The 27,183-nt window shown below is 45.1% G+C and overlaps 1 protein-coding gene across 11 annotated transcripts in view; it reads right to left on the reverse strand.

The window, feature by feature from the left end:
• The window catches only part of si:zfos-588f8.1, an 88,073-nt gene extending 61,618 nt beyond the window's left edge, over positions 1 to 26,455 (reverse strand). For 10 of the 11 annotated variants that reach the window (XM_063201100.1, XM_063201098.1, XM_063201105.1 and 7 more), the window contains exons 1-4: positions 26,035 to 26,455; positions 8,921 to 9,130; positions 8,143 to 8,625; positions 7,380 to 7,625 (exon numbers count right to left, since the gene is read on the reverse strand). In XM_063201100.1, the coding sequence (XP_063057170.1) occupies positions 7,380 to 7,625; positions 8,143 to 8,625; positions 8,921 to 9,046 (855 nt within the window). In that variant the 5' untranslated portion in view covers positions 9,047 to 9,130; positions 26,035 to 26,455. Of the gene's footprint in view, positions 1 to 7,379; positions 7,626 to 8,142; positions 8,626 to 8,920; positions 9,131 to 24,462; positions 26,013 to 26,034 lie in introns of those variants that run through there. The other variant, XM_063201096.1, reaches the window with a different exon arrangement.
• Positions 26,456 to 27,183: the final 728 nt, after the last annotated feature.

A 27,183-nucleotide genomic window follows, 5' to 3' on the forward strand; every position in this document is an offset into this window, starting at 1 on the left:
CAGTAAAGCCAGTTCTGTAGCTAGCTAAGGCTACAGCTTCCTGTGAAGGCGGAGAAGAGGGGAGGAAAATAAATCCCACTTCCTGGCAGCTGGAGCGCGGCGATAGGAAATTCCTGTCTGTGAGGCCAGAGGCGGTGGAACAGAGCAGAGCAGAGCGGAGCAGAACAGAGCAGCCACCACGTGTCACCTCCATCGGGGCTGGACGGGTGGCAGGGCAGCCAAGAATGAGTTACTGCACAGGCCTACCGGGCCAAGGCCCAGGAGCCCAAAGGGACAAGGGGGCCATGAGGCCCAAGCCTCCGTGCAACAAAAAAAACACTTCATTGTTTGTGCTCTTATATTGGGTTAAAATTGCACTTTTAACTACAATATTTTCGCAGCGGAAGAAACCCCTTGTAACCCCCAACAGCAAAGACTCTCCAACTAACACCCTCTGCAAACTAACACCCAAGTCTTTTGGAAACCCGCAATTCGATGGAGAGGGGGGGCCTTTCTTGTTCTCTGACCCAGGGGCCCATGGAGTCATAATCCATCTCTGGTGGTAGGCAGGCAGGCAAGCAGGAGGGTAGGGAGTGGCAGAGCAGTGGCCCTGGCAGTGGGGCTGGGCAGAGGGAGAGGGAGGGAGGTGGTGGCTGGTAAAAGGCTGCTAGGAGTTGCCATGCTGGTGGAGCTACAGACGAGGGGGGTGGGGAGAGGCAGAGAGCGAGAGAGGCAGAAAGAGGCGCAGAAAGAGGCGCAGAGAGAGAGAGAGAGAGAGAGAGAGAGAGAGAGAGAGAGAGAGAGAGAGAGAGCGCAAAAAAGCCTTAATCAGGAGGAGGAGCGAGTAAGATCTATGATCTCCAAGGCAGAGGGAGGAAGCTAGCATGACATTCGATATATGCTGATGTCATACCATTTTAGGCCATTTACGTACTTGGCTATCTCTTCCTCCTTCTCTCGCTCTGTCCGTCTCTCTCTCTCTCCACTTCTCTGTGCAACCCTTCCTGTCTCACTCACTCTTCCACTACCACTACTACCACCCTGGGCAGCGAAAGGCATACAGAACATTGTGTCAGTCTGGCTGTCAATCACACAGACTGCTCAAGCTCAGCTCCAGCAGTCCCTGAGGGGAAAGTGGAGGCCGCTGTGCCTTCCACGCAGAAACGAAAAAGCACTCATCTTGTCAGGCAAGACTTTTTTTTTTTTTAAACGAGGAGATGATGTGGAAGGAGAACCAGAGGAACCTGTTTGTGCGGTGTTAAGAAGGGTTGGCGAACGTCTATGTGCGAACGAAGCTGCCTTTTGGATTGTTTATAAAACAAAGCTTTGAGGCGGTTTGAAGGAAAGGGGCGGGTACAAAAACATACAAACAGTGTGACCTGCAAGGTAAAACCCAATACACCCGGCATGTGACCGTTGCTCATGGGGCCTCTTCGTTGGCACATAACACAACCTACTTGGAGCTCAAAAATAAGTCCTTCCTGTAAGTTTTTTTTTAAAATGTATCCATTTCATGGCTGCCACCAGTAATACACACGGTCCTCATAGCCTCATAACCAGTGGCACGATCCAATAGTCATTGAACGGTTAATTACCATAGTACTACACTACTATGACATGACAGAGGGCCTTTAGTAATGCACTATGAATCGGTCATTGCCATTCTGGTAACAGCAAATTTATAACTGTGTTTTAACAAGTTCACTGATGATGATGTACGTTCAAAATAATGTGCCGAAGCTCTCCTTTAATAGTAGAACAAATATATGGGGTTCTCAAGATCCCTTCAGGTTGTAGTGCAAGTAATGAATCTGACACCCAGACCTCCTTTGAACCTTGCAGAGGAAAACAAAAATGGTGTTCATTTTCAAAAGGCAGCCAAATCCAATCACTCTTCCAACTCAGGGCAAACTGCCATTTTATTCAAAGAGGAGTTTGGGGTGGAAGAGATGAGCTCCAATACCAATGAGGAGAGGAGAGGAGCCCAGTGTAAAGCCTAGTGGTCTGCATAGCGTCTCAAGACTGAATCATGTGCTACAGCGTGGCCAATGTTTCCGCAATGGAGAAGCGAAGAGAAGAGAGGCCGCGAGCAGGGTTGCCAGATAAGACGGGTGATGTCCAGCCCAAAACAAAATCCTCAAAACCCGCCTGGAAGCACTAAATTTGAACTCAAATCTGTTGATTTATATGGCCAAAAAATCTGCAGAAAAACCTGCCCAAATGCCCTTTTTACCCATTTTTACTCGCACATGGCCAACCTAAGCAGCCCAATCTGGCAACACTGTCTGCGAGCTAAAAGAGCCTGGTTTGGGAATGGAGGCGCTCCACTCCGTGATTGTGCGGAGCCAGAGCTGTGGCCTGGCGCCTGTCTCAGGGGCTTCACTGGGAAAAGCTGAAGCGGGTCCTTACGCCGCCACTGGTTTCACAGCCTGTTTCTGCGACCACAGGCGAAGGGGGAAGCAGCCCATCGCCTGGAATAGAGGACAATGACTCTTGCTGACGGAGGGGAAAATTGTTTCGTCTCCGTAACCACGGAGAAGGGCCCAAGCGTTTCGATGCTTTCTGGACCCCTTTCATCTGACTTCGGTTGGGCATGAGGAGAGGAGAGGAGAGGAGAGGAGAGGAGAGGAGAGGAGAGGAGAGGAGAGGAGAGGAGAGGAGAGGAGAGGAGAGGAGAGGAGAGGAGAGAAGAGAGTGGGTGGAGAGAGGGCCTGAGATGAAAGGATAGGAGAAGAGAGGAGAGGATTGAGAGAAGAGGAGAAGAGAGGAGAGGATTGAGAAAAGAGAAGAGGAGGAGGGTGGCGTATGTTGGGGAACCACCCACATCGATGAGACTGTGGGCTGTCCACTGCAGTGTTCCACTGTCCTACTTCTGAAACTTACTTACCACAGCACCACAGACAAGCAAGTCACGCGCAGCTTCTCTCCATCTTCACACAAAAAAAATGCATTTAACAAATCGTCGAGAAGAAAAATAAATGACGACAATTACAGCTCACCTCTCCCTTTAACAACAACTGACTACGTCACAAGACTGCTTCAGTCCATTACCTGCCATTAGCAGTCATAAAGCTGCTAGCGCTAATAGCCACCTCATGAAAAAGACAGTAATAGTGTTTGGATTAATCAAATATTCCACAGGCTACAGAAGGTGGAAATGGGGACTATGCATGAAAACAGTGAATACAGGCCCCTGCTGTGGTCCAACAGGCACTGGGTTACTACGTGGGCAACCCGGGTTCGATTCCGGCCCGGGTAATTTACTGAACCTTACCCCTCTCTCGCTATCCCCGTTCATTTCCTGTTCCTCTGTAATTGTCCTGTCACAATAAAGGCATAAAATGCCCAAAAATGATCTTTAAAAAACAATCAGTTGAATGCAAAATAGAGCACAGGACAGTCATGCCTTTGTCTTTGTCTTTGTGCTGCACAGAGAGAAGGAAAGGCAGGCTAGTCATGGCCAACAACATCTGCACTGCACGTCAACACTCATACTAAGCAGACTAAACCACGAACCAAAACTGGTTGACGTCACCATGTCTGCAATTGGCAGGTCGGTAAAAATAGAATTGAAATGATTATGAAAACATCACAATATTGTGGCAGCGAATATCTTGACCCACAAATGTTTCTGTTCGTGTGAAATGCTGGTTTGATTTAGACTTGCTTAGTTTTGCACATTTAAGTAGATGCAAGCTTTACCTTGAAGTTTACAGTTTCAAAAAGTCCACTTTAATGAAGAGGGACAACAATTTGATAATACAAATGAATGCTCATGTATCCAATGATTTCAATTGAAGGACTCTGCTTTACAACATGTCAGCCAGCATCAAAAGCTAGTGCAAAAAACATCTAAAATCACCAACATGGCGTACGTGTTAAAAGTAATCCCAAACAAAGACACAGGAGACTACTTGTATGCCTAATGGTGCATAAAATGGCTTTGGTGTGGCATTTGCACTATGAAAGCCTAAAGACTAAAACGCCTGCACATAAAAAATGGTGTTGGGGGTTAAGGGCTGGTGAGAGCGTAGTGATGTTCGGTGGGTGTTTTAGTGAAGTGTCACACGTCTGTGGTCAGAGCCACATCCACGTAACGAAACTGAAGAGAAAAAATTAAGCTGACTGAGAACGTTCTCAGGTCAGCGAGTTGACAATTCTCTTAGCACTTATAACAGCAACATTACACATTCACCAATCAGGGGGGGAGGGCTTTTAAAAACAACATAAACAATATGCTCTACATTAATGCAACACTCGGACGTTCTACATTATATTGTAGGGACACTAATATTCTTAAGGGTCTTTATTCTAAAACATTTTAGTTGACAGGGCATTACAGAATCTGCACAAACAGCAGTCAGCTAACGCACATCCCTGGAGATAAGAAAGGTCTTGACCCATACAACAACTGGCAAAAATAAATTATCTGTTAGGTTGACAAACAAAAAAGGTGTCACTAGGGCAGCACTGACAGACAATAATGTGATTGTGTGCGAGAAAGCTTCTCTCCAACTGTGCTGAAGAACACATCAGCAAGGAAACAATAATAATTATTTCCATACAAAGTGGGTGCTGATTCTCAGACCGAATATTTGCATTTCGGAGCTGAAAGCAATCCATCAGGGTTAGACATGAGTTTGTTTGGAGGAGACGGAAAGACGTCATTCCTTGAACCTCAAGTGCTTCTCAATGCAAACAACCAAACATAAACACACGCAACACGCAGCTTACAGCGAAAGCCTTTTGGAATTGCCCACTAAACTCTCCCCGTGCGACCCCAAAAATCCATGGCCGACCTGAATCTGTTGAGTTCAATGAATTGTGTAACACAATACCACAACTGTTGTCAGACCTTTGCATTTAGAAAGGGCACTAGGTGGTAAAGAGAGCACTTGTGGCTAAGGCTCGTGGCCCTGGGCTGTAGGTTAGCCGTATGTGGGACAGGGCAGAGCAGAGAGAGAGCAGAGGAGAGGAGAGGAGAGAGCGAGCCCTGCTTGCTGCTCTTTGGCCTCCCACAAGCAAAGAGGTTCCACGCCACCTCGTTAGGGGGGCTGTGCTTGCGTCTTACTTCATTAAGTCTTTGGGTATGTCTTGTATAAAGTAGCTTATGTCTTGTATCTATGTATCTATGTACACTGTCAGACACCTTAATTTCCCTCTGGATTAATAAAAGTACTCTACTACTCTACTCTATAGGGCTGTAACGATATTGTATCGAACTGAAAAAATCGTGATACACAGAGTCACGATACTGTATCGTGATACAAGGAGGCAGTATCATGATGCGCCCTTTCAAAGTTTTATTACTCATTAGTCCAGAAAACAACCTTATGATTTGATGTGATAACTTCAGGGTTTCCAAACTTCAGTGGAGATACATTTCAGAAATCGTGGGGTGTATCGAACCGTAGGTCAAAAATCGTGATACGAACCGAATCGTGAGTTGAGTGTATCATTACAGCCCTACTACTCTACTATTCAGAATGACAGCTACACCACAGTGCAGAGGATAGCTGGTAGCCAGAAGGCTACATGTTTTCAGTTCACAGCCGGTAGGCTACGCGTTTTCAGTTCACAGCCGGTAGGCTACGCGTTTTCAGTTGAAGTACACCATGGCATCAAATGAACTGTAGTAGCCATTTAAGCAACACTTTTTAAATCAGTGATTTAGTAAACGACACCCCGATGCAACTGCATGTATCTTGACAACATGACAAACCCCACACAGGCAGCTAGGTAAGGCTAGGCCAGTGGTTCTTAACCAGGGGTGCGAGCACCCCCTGGGGGTGCTCCTGAGATTTCAGGGGGTGCGCAGGATTTTGATTATGTTGAGGTTGCGACCAAAATTTTGGTTGGGAACATTATATTTAGTCCAATTTAAGACTAAATTAAAACATGTTTGGTCCCCATTTAAAGTCATCAAGGTATTGATTAATGTCCCAAGCAAGAATTATTGCAATTAATCACATAAACACATTTTTAGTATGTATACACATGTAGAAGTTCGGGTTGTGGATGTGCGCGACTTCTCTTCTGCACAGGTAAGGGGATGCGTTAGGAAAAAAGGTTAAGAACCACTGGGCTAGGCTACGCTGGGAACTGAACTGCCAATGAGGGGAGGAAAAATGATTATGTATGTGGGGAAATCACATCAAGGAGAGCCTTGTTCCACACACACATATGCGCTGCGATGGCGAAAATCAAATTAAGACCCCAACGGGCCCGTGAGTGCTCCCGCACTAATTAGATGAAGGCAACTTTCAGGCTCGAGGCGACCATCAATTTCAGCTGAAACCGCATATGGAACAGGCAACCGTGTTATCCTACACAAGCCGACTGACATGCATGCACGCACACACGCACACACGCATGCACTTACACACGCACACGCCTCCCTACAACTGCTACTTTGTGACCACAGCAGACTTTGCTTACACGTGACCCAGGAAACAAGCATGGAGGAAACAAACTCCCTTCAGAAGGTAGTTGGTGAGCACCACACAGCAATGGCAGCAGCTTGCCTTACTGTTATCTTTTCCTCAAACCTCACATTGTTAGCTCCTCATTACATTCAAGATGATGAACAACACCACCACTGTCTTCACTAGAAACACTAAAGCTGGGCAATGCATACATCCTACGACTTTTTATTCAGTAGTGGCCTTCAGTTGCTGCACAACACTGTACGAGTGAATCAGAGCTTCAGAGGGACTACACAGTGTGGGAAAGGAAATCATCTTTCTGGTGACGTCCAAAAAGCACCAAGGCCCAAGCACTCCTAACCACATCATGATGAGTAATAAAAGTGTACAACTGCCTCAAGATCCAAGTAGGGCTGCATCCAACATACGTATTTCCATAGCTAGTCAAAGCTTTCCTCTATTTTCTAGATTAATCAAAGTGCTCTTTGATATATTAAACTGTTTGTAAAACACATCATTGTGTAAAACACTGTAGGCTACTCAGTGTTTCCCAAATGCCATTTTAACCCATTTTGACTGGGAGACGCATCTATGCGTATTTACCATTAAGACCGCTATGAAGACTGTATTTATCATTAAACATTAGTCCTGTGTATCATCAGCAGCCCTGTGCACCTAAATGACATTATTCAGTCGTGATTATCATATTACATTACACTTAGCTAACGCTTTTATCAAAAGCGACTTACAGTTACTTAGATACCAGGGTATTGGGTACAGTCCCTGGAGAAATATGGAATTATTTATGTGCATTGCTCAAGAGCAATTCAGCCATGGATAAAGGTGTAGGGAGGACAGGTAAGGATGAGATTCGAACCTGCAACACTCTGATCTTAAGTCCTCCTCCCTGAACACTATGCCACGGCTGCCCCATCATAGCAGAGTTACTACAAGCAGCACCGGCGGCGGCCTCACCTCAAGCACAGGTCCGGCCCCCAGGATGGTTCTCTCCACCCCGCTGGCGTAGCCCTTCTGGCTGAGCGCCGTCAGGCAGTGGATGAGGAAGTTGGTGCTCTGGGTCTTCCCGGAGCCGCTCTCGCCCGAGATGACGATGCACTGGTTGACGCGCTTGCGCAGCATGGCGTAGTAGGTGACGTCGGCGATGGCGAAGATGTGCGGCTCCAGCTTGCCCAGCTGGTGGTTCTCATACATCTTGACATACTAAGTACATAAATAAAGTAAACAAAAAAAGTTATTCATAAAGCACATTTAAAAAACAGTGTGAAACTGGCCAAAGTCCTGTACAGTGTCTGGCTCAAAGAAAAAATAAAAATAGATAAATAAATAAAAGCAATAAAGCTTTTATTTTAAGGTTCTCGTACATTTTGGCGTACTTAGTAAGTAAGTAAATAAGTAAATGTTTTTTAGAAAGCACATTTAAATAAAGTGCAAAACTGACATAAAGTGCTGTACAGTGTATGGATAGAAGAAGAAAGAAAAATAGATGAATAGATAAATAAATAAAAGCAATAAAGCATATTAGTAGCGAAGGCTCAGCCACCTTGGGGCTGTTGCTTGATTGATTGATTGTTTACATTTATTGTCATTTCAGCATCTATGGCTATATCATGGCCAATACAAATAGGAAAAAACATATCACATTTACAACTAAAAACCATATACCAAAATAAAGAGATTAAATATTATAGAGATTGAATATTAAATTAAGTTTTTTCACCTTGGGGTTGTAGATGGGCAGGAACTTGAAGGGGTTGATGGCGATGAGGATGCTCCCGGCGTAGGTGTAGATCTTCTTCTTGCGGAAGCGGTTGCGCAGGTTCTCCAGGATGGTGTCCTCGTTGAGCGAGGGCAGGTTGCAGAGGTCGTCCAGGTCCTTGCTGGGCGGCGGCAGGAAGCCGCGGGCCACCATCCGCTGGGCCTCGCGCTCCTTGGAGAGCGCCGTGAGGTGCACGTAGCGCACCGTGCCGTCGCGGTTGCGCTCCTGCAGCAGGAAGAAGAAGCCCTCGCTCTGCGGGTGCTGGTCCTGGGCCTTGCGGGGCCACAGCAGCACCCGGTGGACGGGAAGATCGGTGGCCTCCAGCATCCACTCCTCCCCGCCGCACTCCTTCACCTCGGCCAGCACGTAGCTCTTGGCGCCGTCCAGGCCCAGCGTGGCCAACACCTCCTGGATGACGGTGGCGGCCGTGGCGTCCTTGGTGACCTTGGATAAGAAGCCAAAATGTAATATTATCCCAATACAATACATGATACAATTTTACTTTGCCATCAAAAAATACAAGTGTACTGTATAATGTGTGTTCAGGCTAGACCCAGTGTGAGTGCACTACCTTTGATATGGCATCTTTTTTCTGCATGATGTGTGTACTAACAATACTTGCAGAATTTGCACATATGATAAGTAGACTACTTCAGTCATATTACAGGCTATTACTGCTGGCATGTGTGAAATAAGTTTTGGAGATTCCCAATGGGCTTTCACTTTTTTTTTTTTTTACCTTGACATGGCAGCAGTCGTCCGAGGCGTCGGCCAGCCGCGGGTAGACCTGCAGCACGTAATGTCTGCCATCGTGCCGAGCTGCTGGCCCGTTGCCGTTGCCACCGGCGTCCACGGCGAGACTCATTCTGGCACTGGCACTGGCACAGCTACTGGCACTGGCAGGACCGGCTCAGCACGCCTCATGGCCTTCGCATCCACCATCTAGCACCTACCAAGGACACAACACAACATGTTGATGAGGATACAACACAAACCACAGGGTTTCCCGCTGAATTTTTTGTTACTCAAGGTGGTGCAGGGGTTAGTCGGTATCAGAGACATGTGAGTGACATCATTGAGGAGGCAATACTGTGCCATAAATACTGTCCATCCACCATCTAGCACCTACCAAGGGCACAGCACAACATGTTGATGGGGAGACAAAACAAGTGGTTGAAGGTGAAGATTGTGCACATCCAAAGAAAAGGTGCAGGAGAAAGGCTGACTGTAATTTTAGAGTGAGTCAAGTCAGCACACTTAAAATCCTTCTTTCTTTGTTTCTTTATTCCATGGCAAGATAGGATGATGTTTCGACTGCAAACTTTTCACTCTAAAACTATGAGGATACAAAACAAACCACAGTGTTTCCCGCTGAATTTTTTGTTAGTCAAGTGGTGGTGCGGTTAGCCGGTATCAGAGGCACGTGAAATAGGGCTGCACGATTATGGAAAAAATCATGATCACGATTATTTGGGTCAAAATCATAATCAGATTATTAATCACGATTATTGATTTTTGCTGAATTTTGTAAATATTATAACAAAATGAAATATAACCAAGACTGAATTATATACGGGATGAGCAAAATAAAATTGTCCTAATTGTGTAAAAGGCGATAGCAGAACAGATTTCTGGCCAGAAACACCAGTCTGCATGTTCTGTCTTCAAGGACGCTCTCGAAAGTAGGTCACTATTGCCACGATGAAATCACGATTGAAATCACAATTTCGATAACACAATTATATCACGATTTTCGATTATTGACGATTAATTGTGCAGCCCTACGTGAAAGTAATCATTGGGAGGGCAATACTGTGCAGTTTCATATGAAATGAAGACGCTCACAAAAAATATACTGTATTTATTATAATATTTTAAAAGACTAATAATGGTGGTAATATATCTTAGAAGCTACAATGTGACTCCACCAACATCCCCCACCTATGAAGGGCACATCACACGCATGCTGACTCACAGACACTAACAAACCATGCTGCTCCATTTATAATAAGGTAATTAATTTTTAATAACAACTGAAAACGTGAACTACAGCTAATTAACTGCAGCGTTCGTAACTCACATTAAATGGAAAAATACTCCAACAAGACTTTCAGGCTTTTCTATTTCAATAGCCCTGCTCAGTGGCTTAATCAATGGTATCTGAAGACTATAGCCTAATTTCCTCCGCTTGAGACAAATTATAGCGTATCTTGCCAAAACCTTGGGGAACGGCTATTCTTAGTCGGACCACTTGCGCAACTTTCTCTGCATATTTATGAACTTCAGAGTGATGTTGGTTTTGGAAAACTACTCTGAAATGCAATATGCTGCAGCAGAGCACAAAACCTTGCGAGACTTGGCACACAGTCAAGGCTTGGGGTTAACTGCTGCTGGGGTTTCTGACGTTTCTGGAAATGCTTAAGTCGGCAAAAAAAATCCTCCTCGCTGCCTTCAAGACTTTCTAGGCCACACTGTAGTACACTACACTAGAGTAGAAAAACGGCAGAGAAGCTTTTCCAAGTGACATCAAAGATTATGTGGACATTAATTGTAAGCTTAACACAGTAGGCACACTCTTAGCTGCTGTCTCCTCACACTTCCACCAAAATCGTATGGTGTTAAGATTGCAAGAGTCAGCTAGTCAGGAAATTGTGGCTACAGTGGCACGCACAGAAGCTGGTATGTTTTGCAACACACACCAATATCTGTGACACAGTGTAGGTCTGTGAGGTCTAAGAAAGGAACCTCCCTCCTGTACAGTCTGACACTGCACATTAAATGGGGTCTAAGCTTACCTTTTTTGCAGTGGGTTTTAGTGTTGTACTATGGTTACACGATCAAACTAACTAGGCTTATCCATGGAGCATGCATGCAAGTGTCATCAACGCTTTTGTAGTGGGTATATGGCATACATGATGTATGTATGGTTTATGTACAGGGCTTGACGTTAACTTTTTTACTCCCCGGCCACTGTGGCTAGTGGTCTTCCCTAGTCACAAGCCATTTTGTCTTTTTTGCTAGCCAAAGTTTTATTTTCAGTTTTTTTCTGTGGAATATTCTTACAACAATTGCCAACTACTGTGATTTGTCACACCAATGAATAAGTTCCCTGTCAAAGTGGCAAGTGAGACTGAAATTGTTACTAGCCACAACCAAGTTTTACCAGCATTTGGCCGGCTTGCATGTCCAAGTGTCAAGCCCTGTTACGTACCCACACATCATGTAGACTACGTTTCTGCTGCAGACATTACACCAACTTAATACTGCAGTAAATGGCACGACAAGCTAGTGGCACACACACAGACATCTTCCGTAAAGCATGCTGAAGTTACAAACAAAAAAACCCAGAGAGCAGCATATGTTCAGTTTCGTGCAGCTGACAGCAGAAATCAATGATAAGGCCGGGCCGGCAGGGCTGTGTGATGTGTGCAGTGATGCAAAAGGGGAACCCTGCTCCGTGACCTTCCCCTTTCCCTGCTGCACAAACACAAAAAAAGATACAACACTGAACCAGCGAGATGCAATTATAGGGGACTGCTGAAATGTTGAGCGCAGTGACGCAGCAACAAGCTCTCCTCTCCTCTCTTCTCTTCTCTTCTCTTCTCTTCGGCCTGATTATTAGATTCCATCCTGGATGGGTGCCACTGCCATATCGCGGGCCGAATAATGTGAAACATGAAGGCGGCTGTTTGGATTGTAAACTAAGGGGATATAAGTGATTTCCTGAGGAAAGTCCGGCTAACCCCCTCACTAAAGCGTTGCACCCAACTGGAAGAAATTTGATTACTTGAGAGGCCGCAGATCAGACATACTGTACCGCAACGCACACGAGTGAAGCATCAGTAATACACGAGTCCTCAAACGAATGCACTGTACTCCCGTCACATCACCACCACAGAGAGCATGGCATAGCTTAAAGTTTTATTTTTCCCCCACATTATCAGGACAGCAACTTCTTTAAACATGTCAACTTCATTATCACAAACTGGGGTCAGGGGGAGGAGAGGGAGCTACTGTACTACATTGAAGCTCAAACCGCCTCAACACAGGCCAAGCATCACCACAGCCAAAACCACCACAAGTCTGCTCATCATGAGACACTTGGTCACGGCAAAAAAAAAAAAAAATGCTAGTGCTTGACAAATAAATTACTGGCCTTTTGAGCTTTAATTTAAGTCTCTATGTGATGGAATAACTAAGTTTAAGGCAATATCAAAACATTTTCATATGCACCATTCCCTATTTGCTTTATTGTTTGTAATTGATACAATTAACAAGTCAGAAGAGTTTCATTGCAAAATGGTGTATATCCATTCTGAACATTTTGGGAAATTGACCATTTTGTATTGGGCATTCCATTGCAAAATGCATTTTACATAGGTTTAAAAAGTATGTTGTCAAAATATCTGAATGGCAAGAATTCACACAAAGATGATATGACTTCTGAACAGTCATTTCAAATAATAATAAACTTATGCGAAAGTCAAAAATGGTGGACACACCATTTTGCAACAAAACTCTTCATCTGCTGTCATTAAGTAGTAGGGCTCAATGCACTCTCTGTTGGTGTTGGTTCAGACATGCGCATGTGCTGACGACAGCAGAATGCAATCTTCTCCTCTCCTTCACTTCGTCACACAAAGGTAACCTTAATGTTCCATGCTGCAGGCCAGTATACCAGTTCAAGGAGATTCCTGTCATGTTTGTAATAGACACTACTTAGTAATGTCTGTGGTTGCCAGGAAAGCCTGTAGCAAATACAATTATGCGCAATGCAGGCACACAGTTTATGGCTGAATGAAACAGCCAACAATTTGAGGATAATAGTTTTACAAACTGTTGGTGGCATAACTTAATGACTGGATGGCACAGGCTATAAAAATGGAACCTTCAAAGCAACTGAAGCTTTTTCAAATACACACACACACAAAAAGAGAAAACCTCTGAGAACAGTGACAGGCTCGGTCATTTCACAGAACACCACACAAAATTAGCTTTCTTGTGTAACATGCCAAGGACAGGCCAACCAACTTTCAGGGCATACCACTGCATGTGTGACCACAACAACCACAAAAAAGTATCGATTTACACACATGAAAAACCTGTACTAGGCCCACAACCGGCATTCATCATTTTCCCCAGTAGGACAGCTAGTTAGCATAAATCATTTGACTTAACCCTTGCAGTGCCAGTCGCATCCTTAAAGGGCAACTCCTGCCCATTTCAATGTGCTGTTATATTGCTCACGCTACCCTTGACTTGTCAGTACCCAGTTACACCGCCGCTTTTGGCCCAGCCTTTTCCGAGATATGAGCTATTCTAATGGGGGGAACTTTTGTTAGCAAGGGTAGCAAGTCAAGGGTAGCATGAGCAACACAACAGCACATTGAAATTGGCAGGAGTTGCCCTTTAACTCTGGGCTGCATCTTTTCATTTTCAGATGGTAGTCTACAGTATGTCAACATGATCACCACCTACAAACATATTCACCTTAACTCTAACCTTATGAGTCAACGTAAATGCATATGGGAGGATACATTATATTATTATGTTCAATGAAGGTTTTTGGCAAAAATGACAATTAATCTGGATAACCACTGCTTCAACTCAGTAAAAGCGATGGGATTTGCCATGAAACTTGTGAATGAGCTCATTTTTGCTAAAAGGTGCACTGTGTAATATTTTTTGTAGTTTATTTCCAGAATTCATGCTGCCCATTCACAAATGCTACCTTATTCACCAATACCTAGTATCACCACCATCATATTTTTACATTAGTGTGGTAATAGGCAGCACAGTTTCAATGAGCAGCATAGTTGCAATACCTACTCTGGCCACCATCCTACACAGTGCACCTTTACGCCGAACTCAACAGATAACAGCCAGTAGAGACGGCACTAGCTGAGGTGATTATGGCAGTGGTGAACTCTCTCCATGCTGAACAAGGCAATATGGCTGTGTCTATTTAAAGAGCTGTCATCTTACTGACCACCTCTGCATGCCTAATGGCTCTCGCATTAAATAATGCATTAGTAAGACACGTGTGTGTGTGTGTGTGTGTGTGTGTGAGTGCGTGCTCGTGCTCGTGCGCGTGCGCGTGTGTCTGTGCGTGTGTGCGTGTGTGATTGTGTATGTGATTGTGTGCATGTGTATGTGTGATTGTGTATGTGATTGTGTGCATGTGTGTGTGTGTGTGTGTGTGTGTGTGTGTGTGTGTGTGTGTGTGTGTGTGTGTGTGCGTGCGTGCGTGCGTGCGTGCGATGTGTGCCGTGGTGGATGAATAGCGCGGACTCAACGCTGAGGCACCTCTGGATGACATAGACAGGAAGTGAATGAGCCATTACCAAAAGAAAACAGGAACCAATGAAAGGCATTTCTCATTAACCCCATACTCAGGCTGCTGCTGCTGTCGCTGCCGCAGACGAGGCGCAGGCGACTCAGAGGTGCGTTTCTCAAAAGCGTAGTTGTTAGCCAGTTAGCAACCTGGGTCGTTGCCAATGGAAAATTACATTGCAAACAACAAAGTAGCTAACGTGGTTAGCTACTATGGTTTCGAGAAATCCACCCCAGAGGAGCCCACAAAGCCACTCATCAGAAACACTCACTCAAGGGCAGAGCACAGGACACACATTTCAAAAAAGGTCCCCAATCGCCTTGACAACCGCTGAAACGCTCCATTGCAAGTTGCCCAGTCTCACTAGAGCTAGACAGCCCTCCCACAGACTGTATTTGGTCCAGGGGGCAGGTATGGGTTTTTCTTTGTCTCTCTCTCTCTCTCTCTCTCTCTCTCTCTGTCTGTCTCTCTGTCTCTCTGTCTCTCTCTCTCTCTGTCTCTGTCTCTGTCTCTGTCTCTGTCTCTCTGTTTCTGTCTCTCTGTTTCTGTCTCTCTCTGTTTCTGTCTCTCTCTCTCTGTCTCTCTCCCCCTCTCTCTCTCTCCGTCTGTCTGTCTGTCTCTCTCTCTGCCTGTCTCTCTCTCTCTCTGCCGGTCTCTCTCTCTCTGCCTGTCTCTCTCTCCCTCTCTCTGCCTCTCTCTGCCTGCCTGTCTCTCTCTGCCCCTGCCCCTGCCCCTGCCTCTGCCTCTGCCTCTGCCTCTTTCTGCCTTTCTCACACACACACTCTTTTGGACCAGGAAAAGAGAAACCATTGAGGTGTCATTCACTGCAAGAGCAACAGCGCTGCAAAGAGACAGAGAAAGGGGAGAGGAGAGGAGAGGAGAGGAGAGGAGAGGCGAGGAGAGGCATAGCGAGGAGAGGAGAGGAGAGGAGAGGAGAGGAGAGGAGAGGCGAGGAGAGGCATAGCGAGGAGAGGAGAGGAGAGGAGAGGAGAAGCATAGCGAGGACAGGAGAGGAGAGGAGAAGCATAGCGAGGACAGGAGAGGAGAAGCATAGCGAGGACAGGAGAGGAGAGGAGAGGAGAGGAGAGGAGAGGAGAGGAGAGGAGAGGAGGAGAAAAGTGGTGGCGACTGGCTGCAGTCCCAGCTCCATTCTCCTGCCGGGACAAAAGAGAGGCCTCCCCAGAGTGCTAAATCAGCCTGGAGTCCTTTATGGAGCGCAGATGCAACAGGAGCCCCGGCCGGCACTCAAAGAGCGAGCGCGGCCCATCCTCGCACGAGTGAGTGAATGAATGAGCGGAACAGAAATGTATATCTTTTGTTCAGGAAACACCTACGATTTGGGGACACATTTTTAATGCTTTCTCCAGATGCCACCCACCCGCTTGCTGTAGCTTGAGTCGGGACGCCTGTGAAAGAAGCATCTGCTCCCTTCCCTCTTTGCGAAAATGGCAAGAGATTTGGGGGGTTTCCAATGTTATACTAAACCCTTGCATATACGCACGCCACGCATGCACCAATTGAACGAGAGAGACAGACAGTATAGGCTACGAACTGCATACAGTGTAACGTTATGGTCTGTATAGACCATGAGTCACTCCAGGCAGGTCTGTAGTTTATGATAAGTGGACTTCATAGTGAGGCCACACTCTCAAGTACAAGCTGAACAAAGGACAAGAGTGTGTGAGAAAGAAATACGGTGGAAGGAAACGTTATATATAGCAATGACTGGGGTCATTTCACGTGAAATCAGACACTGAACATCCATTGCCACATCCATTGCCAGTTTGACACAACAGAGATGTACCATCATGAAGCTGAGAACCTGTTGAAAAGGTTTGAATCTGCAAGAACTATTCCAGGTACTCAAAAACTACACAGCTTCTGCCCATTGTCAATGGACACAGTGGAAGTTAGGCCATTTTCAGCATTCAGAGAAGGCAGAGTTGAAAGAGTGAGCTCAGTAAAGGAATGTGTTACATTTTCAAGCATCAAATGGTATGTTGTAGCTGTATATGATGGCAACTGGTGGCTAGCATGTGCTGAGGAATGTATGCCGAGCACTGGAGAGGTGAAACTGAACTTCCTGCATCCTCATGGGCCATCTCCATCCTTCACTTTTCCCTTCAGACCAGATAGACTTGTCATGGATCATCAGGATGTGCTTCTGGTAGTGGAACATGTAACTGCAACGGGACGTACTTATACATTATCTACAAAAGACACAGCTGTTGCTTCAAATGCACTGGTAGAGTACAAAATGAGAGTGTAGCCATTGATTATCTCTTTAAAGTACGGTAAAGGGAAGATGGCACAGGTACACAGAGAAGGAATGTTCAAACATTCACATATCATCATTTGGTGTGTATAAATTGACATCTGCCTTAGTTTCTGAAACCTGGGACCATGGACACTGACCATTTTTTTTTTTTTTTTGTTTTGTCATGTGATGCTACTATGGTATTACCATATTATTAGTAAGTGGTCTGTATGACGCCATATTTGTGAGTCAAATTCTCTCTGAAATGAATAACAAACCGAACACCAGCATTTTAGGTGCTGCTCATGACATTGCCGGCTACGTTTGGACAAGGAACTGGCCATTTTAAAATATAGGTTTTTTAGATATTCAATTTTTAATTTTTCAATTTATCATAATTCATATTCTGAGAGTAGTTGTATTCCAAGGTGATTGTGTAATATGTAGAGCCAGAAAAGAGCTTTCAAACAACACCACAGGCATCTTATTGTGACTAACACTGACTGATATATTCAAGGCTGAATGTATAGTGTCCTACCCTCATGTGAACCTTTCCTAGTCTGTTTCTCCCTTAATATTAGTGTCAGATTCAAACCAATGCAGTTCTGGGGTGCTACCTTGCTACTAAAAAGGCACACCAAGTATGATTGAAATCCGGGTCGGTCGGGTCCCAAAGTGTCTGATTTCACGTGAAATGACCCACTGGAGTTCAACGACACGTAAGTAGCAGGCTAAGCCCAGGGATGCACGATGTGAAAAATTTCGGCCGATACCGATATCCGATATTGATATTGCGGTTTTGGCCAATAACTGATACCGATATTTTTTTTTAAGAGATAACATTTAATACAGACTGACAATGATGCAAACGAACTGAAGTTTTGAATGTCCTCTTATTTCCAAAAACACTTTTTAACTCCTTGTGATAAAATTATATAAAAGAATAGAGACAAACAATGAAAGTCACCGTCAAGTCCAATCTTTTAGAACCATAACATATATTAAAAAAAACATCAGCGTTAACATCAGCCCAGTTTTACTGGTGAACGATGTGTTGAGAAATGTCAAATATCGGCCGATACCGATACATCTGCCCGATACATTGTGCATCCCCTAGCTATGCCCACCAACACAGGTGACATGACATCAACCAATCATGACAGAATGACAAAGACGACAAACATAAACAAAAGAGTTCGTCACAGCTCGTCAGAGAGCACACGACACGTGATCGTCAATAAACAACGCGGCCATTTCCGTGCCGTAGTCAAGAGTTCAGCAGCACCAATTTTAGCACAGCTCAATAAAACATTCTTTGTGTAATTTACACAGCAGGTCAGGTAATCCAACAGAGCTGGCTGCGAACCCAGAGTCAGCCAGTACCCCCCCCCTACCAGCACACATGTGGCTCCGCTCCAGTAATGCACTCCAGATGCCAAGCCCCTCCTACCTACCACTCCACCCCCTCCCTCCCTCCCACTCTGGGGGTCTGTCATTCGAGTGTGCCTGGACAATGCAGCGCGCCGGGCTAACTATCAAGGTTTTTATCACTAATGGACAACCTTCATATCACCACTATAACACTTGGCTATGCTCAATCAAGGTGTGGGGAGTCACATACCGGAGATAAGCTATGCTAAATAAAGGCACTCTGACGACGTTTGCACATGGAAGGGGGGTTGGGGTTGGGGGGAGTAAATGGGCTTACTGTTTTTCCTTAAGTTGCGTTACAACTGGTTCCTCCGCTTTCAATTGGACGTCATGAAATCACAGCAACATACAGCATATGGTTTCTATGCAAATCTCATGCAAATGCTGCGCAGCTAGAGCCAAGTGAGGCCAACACAACAGAAAACCCTGCCATGGTTTTGCTGCTGCAGAGAGAGAGAGAGAGAGAGAGAGAGAGAGAAAGAAAGAAAGAAAGAAAGAAAGAAAGAAAGAAAGAAAGAAAGAAAGAAAGAAAGAAAGAAAGAAAGAAAGAAAGAGAGAGAGACAGACAGAGACAGAGACAGAGCGAGCGTGAGCAAGCGAGCCAGCGAGGAGGGAAAATATGGTGTTCATCATTTCAGCCTCGATGGATGGATGGATGGATGGATGGGGCTGAAACCCGGCACTCCAAGCAGAGCGCATCCATAGAAAGCTACCAGAGAGAGACAGACTCCCCGAGAGGAGGGGAGAGGAGAGGAGAGGGGAGGAGGACTCCCAGAGAGGAGAGGGAGAGGGAGAGGGAGAGGGAGAGAAGAGGAAAGTAGAGGAGAGGAGAGGAGAGGAAGACTCCCAGAGAGGAGAGGAGAGGAGAGGAGAGGAGAGGAGAGGAGAGGAGAGGAAGACTCCCAGAGAGGAGAGGAGAGGAGAGGAGAGGAGAGGAGAGGAGAGGCTGCCAAGCAAGAGCAGCAGCAGCAGCAGCATCCTCTACTTAGTGGCTACAGCAACCCAGAGACTGACAGGCTCCCCTCTCATCTTCCATCGTCCCAGGGATTATCAGCAGACTGCTTCCACATGTGATGCACTGCAGATGCCTCACACAACAAACAGCCAAATAGAAATAAATAGTTAAACAAATGGGGGAAAAAAACAAACTCAGGGAAATGAGAGCAGTTGGGGGAGACTTTAAAAACTCTGGTGAGAGTTGTGTAGATGTGGCTGCACTGCAGCTGTATGCTAAACTCTTGAGTGCAGCTCAAGTGAAGCGGGGAGGAACAGAGAAGAGAATAGTGTGAATGGCTGCTGTGCTGTGCTGTGCTTTGCTGATGTGTGTCTCTCTCTTTTCAAGAACACTTCCCAAATACACAACAACCCCCCCTGGCACCGCGGGAGGAGCCATAAAACACCTCCTCGCTAAAAATCAACCTCTCTCTTTTGCCTGCCTCACTTCCTGCTTCACAAAACAATAACATTTCCCTTTCAAACAAAAGAATCGAGATCAGATCAGACATGATGATGTTGGCTGAGGTTTATCAGGGTTTTTTTTGGCGACTGCGTTTACCTGGCATCTTTTTGACAGAGACGCAAAACACACAGGGCAAACTTTTAAGAGGCTTATCTGATCCCTTTGCCCAAATCCTCTCATCCTGTTAAGCTTTGCCATGGCTACTCACCATGCGGTATCTCCTGAGTAGTACGTGTTTGGGTACCAAGGGGGCTGATGCACTAAGATGTGTGCATAAGCACATTAGGGACTTCAGCCAGCGCAGCCTTTTCCAAAATCACTGATTTGGTTACTGTGGTTTTGGACTGGGGAGCTTGTTTAGGCTTCGAAACCAAGTCAGCCACAGCCACAGCCAAAAAGTGTAAACAAAAGACGCAATGGAACAAAAAGAAAAATCACGTTAACCATCAATCAAGACTGTAAGTCACATTTTGCCAATTACCTAGTATTTTGGGACGCCTTTTCTTTTCCAAATACGCCTATCATGTTAACCATCAATCAAGATTAAGTCACATTTTGCCATTTACCTAGTATTTTGGAAGGGTTTTTTTTTCCTTTTCCAAACAGCCCAACGGAGCTCGAGTCTTTTTTTCCCTCCCTTTCTCAGTTCTCATTTGGTCACTTGGCTACACTGTTATGGCAACGCCTGACTGTGCCACACAACTGGACACAGTGAGCGTGGTCCTGCCCTCTCTGACTCACTGTGGTCTCACCAGCCAGCCAACGTATTCATCAGGAATAGCTTGTTAGAGAGGAGAGGAGGCGCCCTGCCCACTGCCAGCCTGCCCGACAGCAGCTGATCCCGGATGCCAAATGCTCACCAGTGTAGCCAGCCACTGCAACTCTCTAGGCTAGGACCAGAGATGTTATGAAATAGAAGTAAAAGTACTCTCTTACCTATGTAATTACACTGTAGAAACACTTTTTACACTTTACAGTGTAAAAACACTAGCAGTATGATATTACATGGTTGCAATACCATACTTCTAGTTTTCTAATTACAACCGTAACAATACTTCTACTTTATACAACTCTGGCTAGGACAGTTAAACACAACACAACTGGGAACGAAGAACGAGAGCAAATACTGGTGTGTGTGTGTGTGTGTGTGCGTGTGCGGGTGGTTGACGTTTAAGGGCGTAACGCCAAAAAAAAAAGTTTTTCCAATTCCTGAAAAAATTGATTGAAAAAAATGTAAAAAAATAAAGAATGTAGTGGTCCGTGGAATTTCGCCTAATTTTTGCCATTTTTGAGAAAATGTGTCCTGCATCAACACATTGCATAGGCATGTCACACCACAGGAAAATGAAGTCGCACCACAGGAAATTCACTGCATTATGGCCATTTTAACCCTTTTGTATACATGACTGACATCTGAGCTCATGCTAACTCGATAATAATATTGTTTTAAATCTTAATATGTGTTTTCATTTATAAAAAACTTTTTTTCCTTCTATAAGAGCAGTCACACCACAGGACACCATAAAATGAACCTAAGCATTGTGTGACAGAAACATTGCAATATGAAGACATATTAAGAGGTTAATAGTCACCTTAAGCTTCCACAGCACTCTCCAATAACTGAAGTACTGACTGGTTAGGAGCCAGTCTTTAAGACCCTTGTAGTTGGCCTTGCAGCTGCTCGTTCACAAACATTGACATACATGTCACCCCACAGGACGCAATTTGTGTTACGAAATTGAACTTGTAGTTAATAATACTGTCTTGAGTTTTTTTCACATTCACATATCTTAATATAAAGTTAATATTTATGCAATCATGCCAAATGCTTCATACATTATTCAAAATGTTGTTGGTTAATTTATATATATATTATATTCCAGGTTTCATTAATGTTACAGTCACACCTCAGGATATTTGACATATAAACCTTTACATAAATCTTAACAAAATGTTTCTTCTCATCTAAGACTAATATGAAACATAATGCATCACATCTTCTTTCATTGACATTTGTTTTTTTAAAGGACAAATAATAGTTTTGTAGGTTTTCAACCAATGTTCCGAAAAAACAAGGCGTCACGTCTCCCACCAGTGTGTGTGTGTGTGTGTGCGTGCGTGCGTGCGTGCGTGCGTGCGTGCGTGCGCATTGTCCATTTCCCCTCTTGACTTGGTGCATTTTATCCACAGCTCGTGAAAAACTTGGCCATCTCCTTCGCTGGATCTATTTAGAGCCAGTGAACTCATACAGTACTGCTGCTCAGCTCAGCCGAATGCACTTATCATTAAACAGACAGACCCACCACAGACAGACAGACGGACAGAGCTGCTTGAAGTAGTAGTACTTTTCCAAGACTTTTTTTCCTCCTTCCGTTTTCTTTTTTTTTGGCAAGTCACACAGTTCAACGTCCCTAACGGACAATTCTACAGAATGGGCTTCATTCACAGACAGAAAGACAGAGAGAGAGAGAGAGAGAGAGAGAGAGAGAGAGAGAGAGAGAGAGAGAGAGAGAGAGAGAGAGAGAGAGAGAGAGAGAAGGAGAGAACAAGGGAGCGCCCCAGGGAATGTGAGAGTGATGGTGAGACTGAGCGGGTGGGAGTGTGCACACTGCACGCAGGCTCCAGTGGCCAGCCAGGCCGCAGAGGATGGAGGGGGTGTTTCGCACAGGCCTGCCTGCGTAAACATCAAGTCATCCTGTACGCACTCAGCAAGCCAGACAGGGCCCTTCCTGCATGAGGTCAGAGGCTCACTCAGTCAGCCAGTCAGTCAGTAAGCCAGCCAGGCAGGCTAGAGAGGGAGAGGGGCCCTCCCCGACTCCTGGTGATAGGTGTACAGTAGTTTCCTGTAGGAATTTGTTAGCTGCTGGTGGGTGGTAGTAGGTGTCTGTGCGAGGCACAGGGTTACACTTAAGAAATATACCGGTACAGGCCCTGCCTCTCCAAATATGCCAGTTGTCCGAGGAAGTCTGAAGCTGTTGCAAAGAAATAAACCTTGCCCGTCACTCCAAACCAACAGATTCAAGTTAGTCTGCTGCCCTGCGTTTATTTTAAGCTTTTCTGCAGGTAGTGTCACATCAGAAATCAGACAGCTATGACTTGTTTTTATACAAGTCTCGTCAAAAATTGATAGCTCATGTCAGCCGTTCAAAATAGTAGTATTGTTTCAGTCATGATAAAAACGTTTTAACACTGGTTTTGAGTTGTACATATTCCCGCGTCACATGGTATCCGGACGCGTCAATTTTCGACTTACCCACGTCTAGTTTTGCCATTACTGGGGCAAAGTGGGCAGGATGGGTAATTTAAGTGGCACAGTCTTGAGAAGGGGGGTGTCACTGGATTGCAAGCACATGTGCCAATTCCCAGTAGCATTGCTGCGGTTTCCTCCCGAATTCAAAACGGGATTAAGCCCTTGATTGGGTGAGTAAGGTGTGTACTTTGGTCTGTCGCTGACGCAAGCACTCAGGGTGGCGACTCCCTTCCCAAAATAATGCCCATCAAGGACACCAGTAGATAAGATGTTGCTCCTGCTTGACAGCCGAGATAACAGGCTGCGCTTTTTCCCCCTAAACCGCCTTTACAAGCCAAATGACCCACATCTGTTGTCCTTTATGAACGTTGAAATGGCACGTTTGTCTTGCCGGGGGTGATGAAAGCCCAATAAAAGACACAGAGGTAGTCTTTTTTAACATTGTGGATGCAGACTGTAATTATGGATATTTATAAACTCCCTCCCAACACTCGCCACTCCAGTCTGCCCACAGCTGCAGCCGCAGAGATGCCAGGACGGCTGAGTGGCGCAAGTAAAACGCTCCTTCCAAGACAGACTGACTCTCACGCAGTTTGGATGCTACAACTTAAACAGTTTCCATACGCCGCCCGGCACTCCAACTCGCGTCATCAGGCGTGCACACGCCACATAGCTCGGTTAGGCACTCACAACTTAAGTCAGTAACTTGTTTTTTTTTCTTTCCTTCTCCTCCCTCTTACTTCGTCTTCTACTTCTCTGCCCATAGCATAGAATGACAGACACACCCATCTGCATTCCTGTCGGACTGCTTCAGTCAGAGCGCCTTTCTGGATTAAAGGGCAAAACCAAAAAGCCAAGCAGTGCCCTTGGGAGACCTCGGTCTACCTGGCTAGCCTTCAGCATGTCACAAATGTCCATCGGCAACAATCCTGAGAAATGGTCTCGTCTCGCACTGATTTGACCACAGAGAAGACCTGGTTTATGGTCTGTGTTGTTGTTTCTAAAAGCCACCACATCTTACACAAGCCTTCGTCTGATAAAAAATCTAAATATTCCATTTCTAATCAAGAATTGCGGACACTGCATTTAGAAAACATGGTCCAGGTAAGGACAAAGATTTCTGCTTTTTTTCCTGTACCAGCAGCATAAGGTGAATGGCTCCAGTGTCAATGCACTGCTCCAATTTCACCTCACACAGCTGAAATACAAACAGCTGCCTGGAAAAAAAGAACTCCATAACAAGCCTGAGCTGGTCTTTCACAATGGATAATAGAAATGGGTTATCCTCACAGAACATTATACGAAGACAGACACTGCAAGCATAAATACATGAAACATCAAACGACGGTGGCTTCATAAAGCAGCAATGGGCTCTTACTATGGGTCTGCAGAATTTTCTCTGCTCCCCTGCGGTGAAAATAATACCAAGGATGAATCAATAGACCGTGTCGATGCCCTTCTAGGCTACTCTACTACAGTGCAGCCGGTCACAATGGACAGCCATGCCCGCGTCCATTGATGGCTTTGCGAATTTTGAATGTGTGTCTTACCTGGCGGCTGATTTATGAGAATTTTCTGCTTTTACCGATTTCCTCCATGCCAGCCCTTCGCAGAACGGTTAAACCAATTAGTTCCCTCTACAACTCAAAAGCGACCACTCCTCCTGCGCGGTTTCTCCTCCTCCCACGTCTCCTCTGTTCCCTCTCTATTCGTTACCATAGTCCGGACCGATGAGGATGTGAGCGGAATGCCATATGGTGGTCCCTCGCGGAGCGAGGATGAAAAAAGAGATTCTAGCGGGCTGCACCGGGAAGCCACTCTATATAATCTATCTGATGCGCTTATTTGATTACAGTCGCACACGGCCTGGATGGGTAGCCCCAAAATGTGGTTATTATACTAGTGGGGGCGTTTCGCTCTTCTCTCCCAAAGCATTTCGTAACCTATTCGAGTTTTTCACCCTTTTTTCGGGTCTCCATACCCGGGTAACAGGTAGGCCTATTAGGCTACGCGGTGGTCTGTTCTGTCGGCAAAGAGCAGCATAGAGGCTATTCAGTGTCTACATCACGTCAAACAGACCGATATATCGAGTCATTTCTGCTGGAGAATGCTTGCTCCATTTAGCAAAAACACCAAGCAAAGGCACAGCACACACGGGCCAATGTTTCTCTATTTCCATTCCCGTCTTTCAGGGCGCATGATCCGCATTTTCCATAGCTGCGATGCAGAATCATTACTCATGTAGAAAAAGAATTGATTTAGGTCAGTTAGCAGGCTGAAAAAGACAGTGACCAAGGGACAGGTTTTTTCGAATGTACATTTGAAAAAACAATGCAAAAATGCAAAAGCGACAAACATGTTTATTGGCAGCGTTGGATTCCCATAAAGGCCTACACCATGCATCAAATAAACTAAAATCCTCAAAACCAAAACACCACAACAGGTTGCAAGATCCCCTATTCCACAGTGCACAACTTTGGATTTCAATACATCAGACCGGTAGTCAGCCATGCAACAAAAGTAACATATAAGACTAGAATGTGAATGTAAATGTTGCAACATGTCTGGTTAGTTCCTAAATAGAATCATTACAAACATTGGCGTTCAAGAGATACAATGTTTGGCATTGGAGAGAGGTCAATCGACTTTCGCCAGAGGCAGTGGAAAAATAAATCAAAGTTATGCTATTTATTTGCATGGCAATATGCCACTGGCATAAACTGACTTGTTAGTGAACATGTCCATTACTGTTCTGCGTGCATCGCATCATTGTTGTCACTCCCAGTGTATAAAACCATCTCCTGAACTGGCTAACTGGGTCGGACAGCCTGAAGAGATAATGAATTAGAGCTATTGTTGTGAAGTGATGTTTGTACAGGATGCAAACCTACCACATGCCCAACAGATGCCACAAGCACAAGCTATTAAGTTAAGCTAATGTCATCAAAGTTAGTTGTACTTGTTAGTAGCCCAACGTTTTGAACACCGATAATTAAATCCACTTTACAATATCACAGATTTCATCCATCTCCACTAGCCATACGGCTAACATAAGGCAGCGTAGCCTTGCCATGCAATATTTCCACATCATGACAAAAGATCTCAGAACATCGCGAGCTTACCTCATTAGGATAGTCCGTAAAGTTGTATTAGCTTGTGGTGACGTGCATTCCCCTTTTTGTATTTCACCGCTCTTCCCAGATTGAAAACAAAGCCAGTGGACTTCGCCTTGCCTTGTCTGCGACTCCCAAATCAACTTTTTTTTTAACAAACACAGCTAGTCTACTGGGCTGCTAATCTGGCTGGCTAGCTCGCTAAATAAGTTCCTGTCGTGTGCCAAGCCGGCGATGTTTACCGCAAATATACTTCAACGTTTTGTCTATCACAAGAAACGCTGTCTATTCTGTATACATCACACAAAAATAAGTCACAACATTTTTTCCTGAGCTCGCAAAAAACTGCATCCTATTATACGGACGCCAGACTACTCTGTTGGCTGGTGTACTTCCTCTCCGGAGAGCAGCCTTGAGTTCGTTGTGTGGGGGAAAAAGTTGAGCAAAAAGCCGCAAGTCCAGTTTAATTCATTGCGCCTTGTGAGCAGCTTATGTCGTGTGACTTAGCGCCCTCTGCAGTAGGCTACAGATTGTCACCCAACAATGTTGAAAACGTTCTGTGGACTTCAAATGCTGTTTTCATGAGGTGAGATCTAAATTGTAGCCTATAACAAAACTACCGGTACATTTTTCTGTTTCAAAGAGTCTCAAACAACAGTGGGCGTAGTCCTACATCTCATCAGGCTATCCAGCTTTCTTTGATTTTGACTTTTGGTCTTTTACACCCTTTACAGGGCCAGACCAGTGCTTGCGCAAAAATTCAAATGACATTTGTGCAAGGTAGGCTAGCCTATGGTTTGTTGAACTAGCCAATAAGGGTCATAATTCAGAGTTAAGGCTAATTCTTTTGGTAGGCTATATTAATCCTATTTGCTCTGCAAGAGAATAGAGAGGATTATACAAAGTCCAACTCACGCATTACAGGTCCAGTGCAATTTCAGCAGTCAGATTTTATCTTTTTTTTTCTTTTTTAATAAAAATGTAGGCCTACTAAGCAGTCTACATAAACTAACATAATGTTCACATAATGTTGGGAGCATGGAATTTTCCAAAATGTTTAGCTATCAGGATGCCAAAACATTTTGGACCATTCCAGTCCCAACGTTGTGGGAACAGTTTGCAGCACACTCCTTCCTCTTCAAACAGGACTGGGCACCA

This window comes from Engraulis encrasicolus, chromosome 6 (assembly GCF_034702125.1).
Source record: "Engraulis encrasicolus isolate BLACKSEA-1 chromosome 6, IST_EnEncr_1.0, whole genome shotgun sequence".
NCBI lineage: Eukaryota > Metazoa > Chordata > Actinopteri > Clupeiformes > Engraulidae > Engraulis > Engraulis encrasicolus.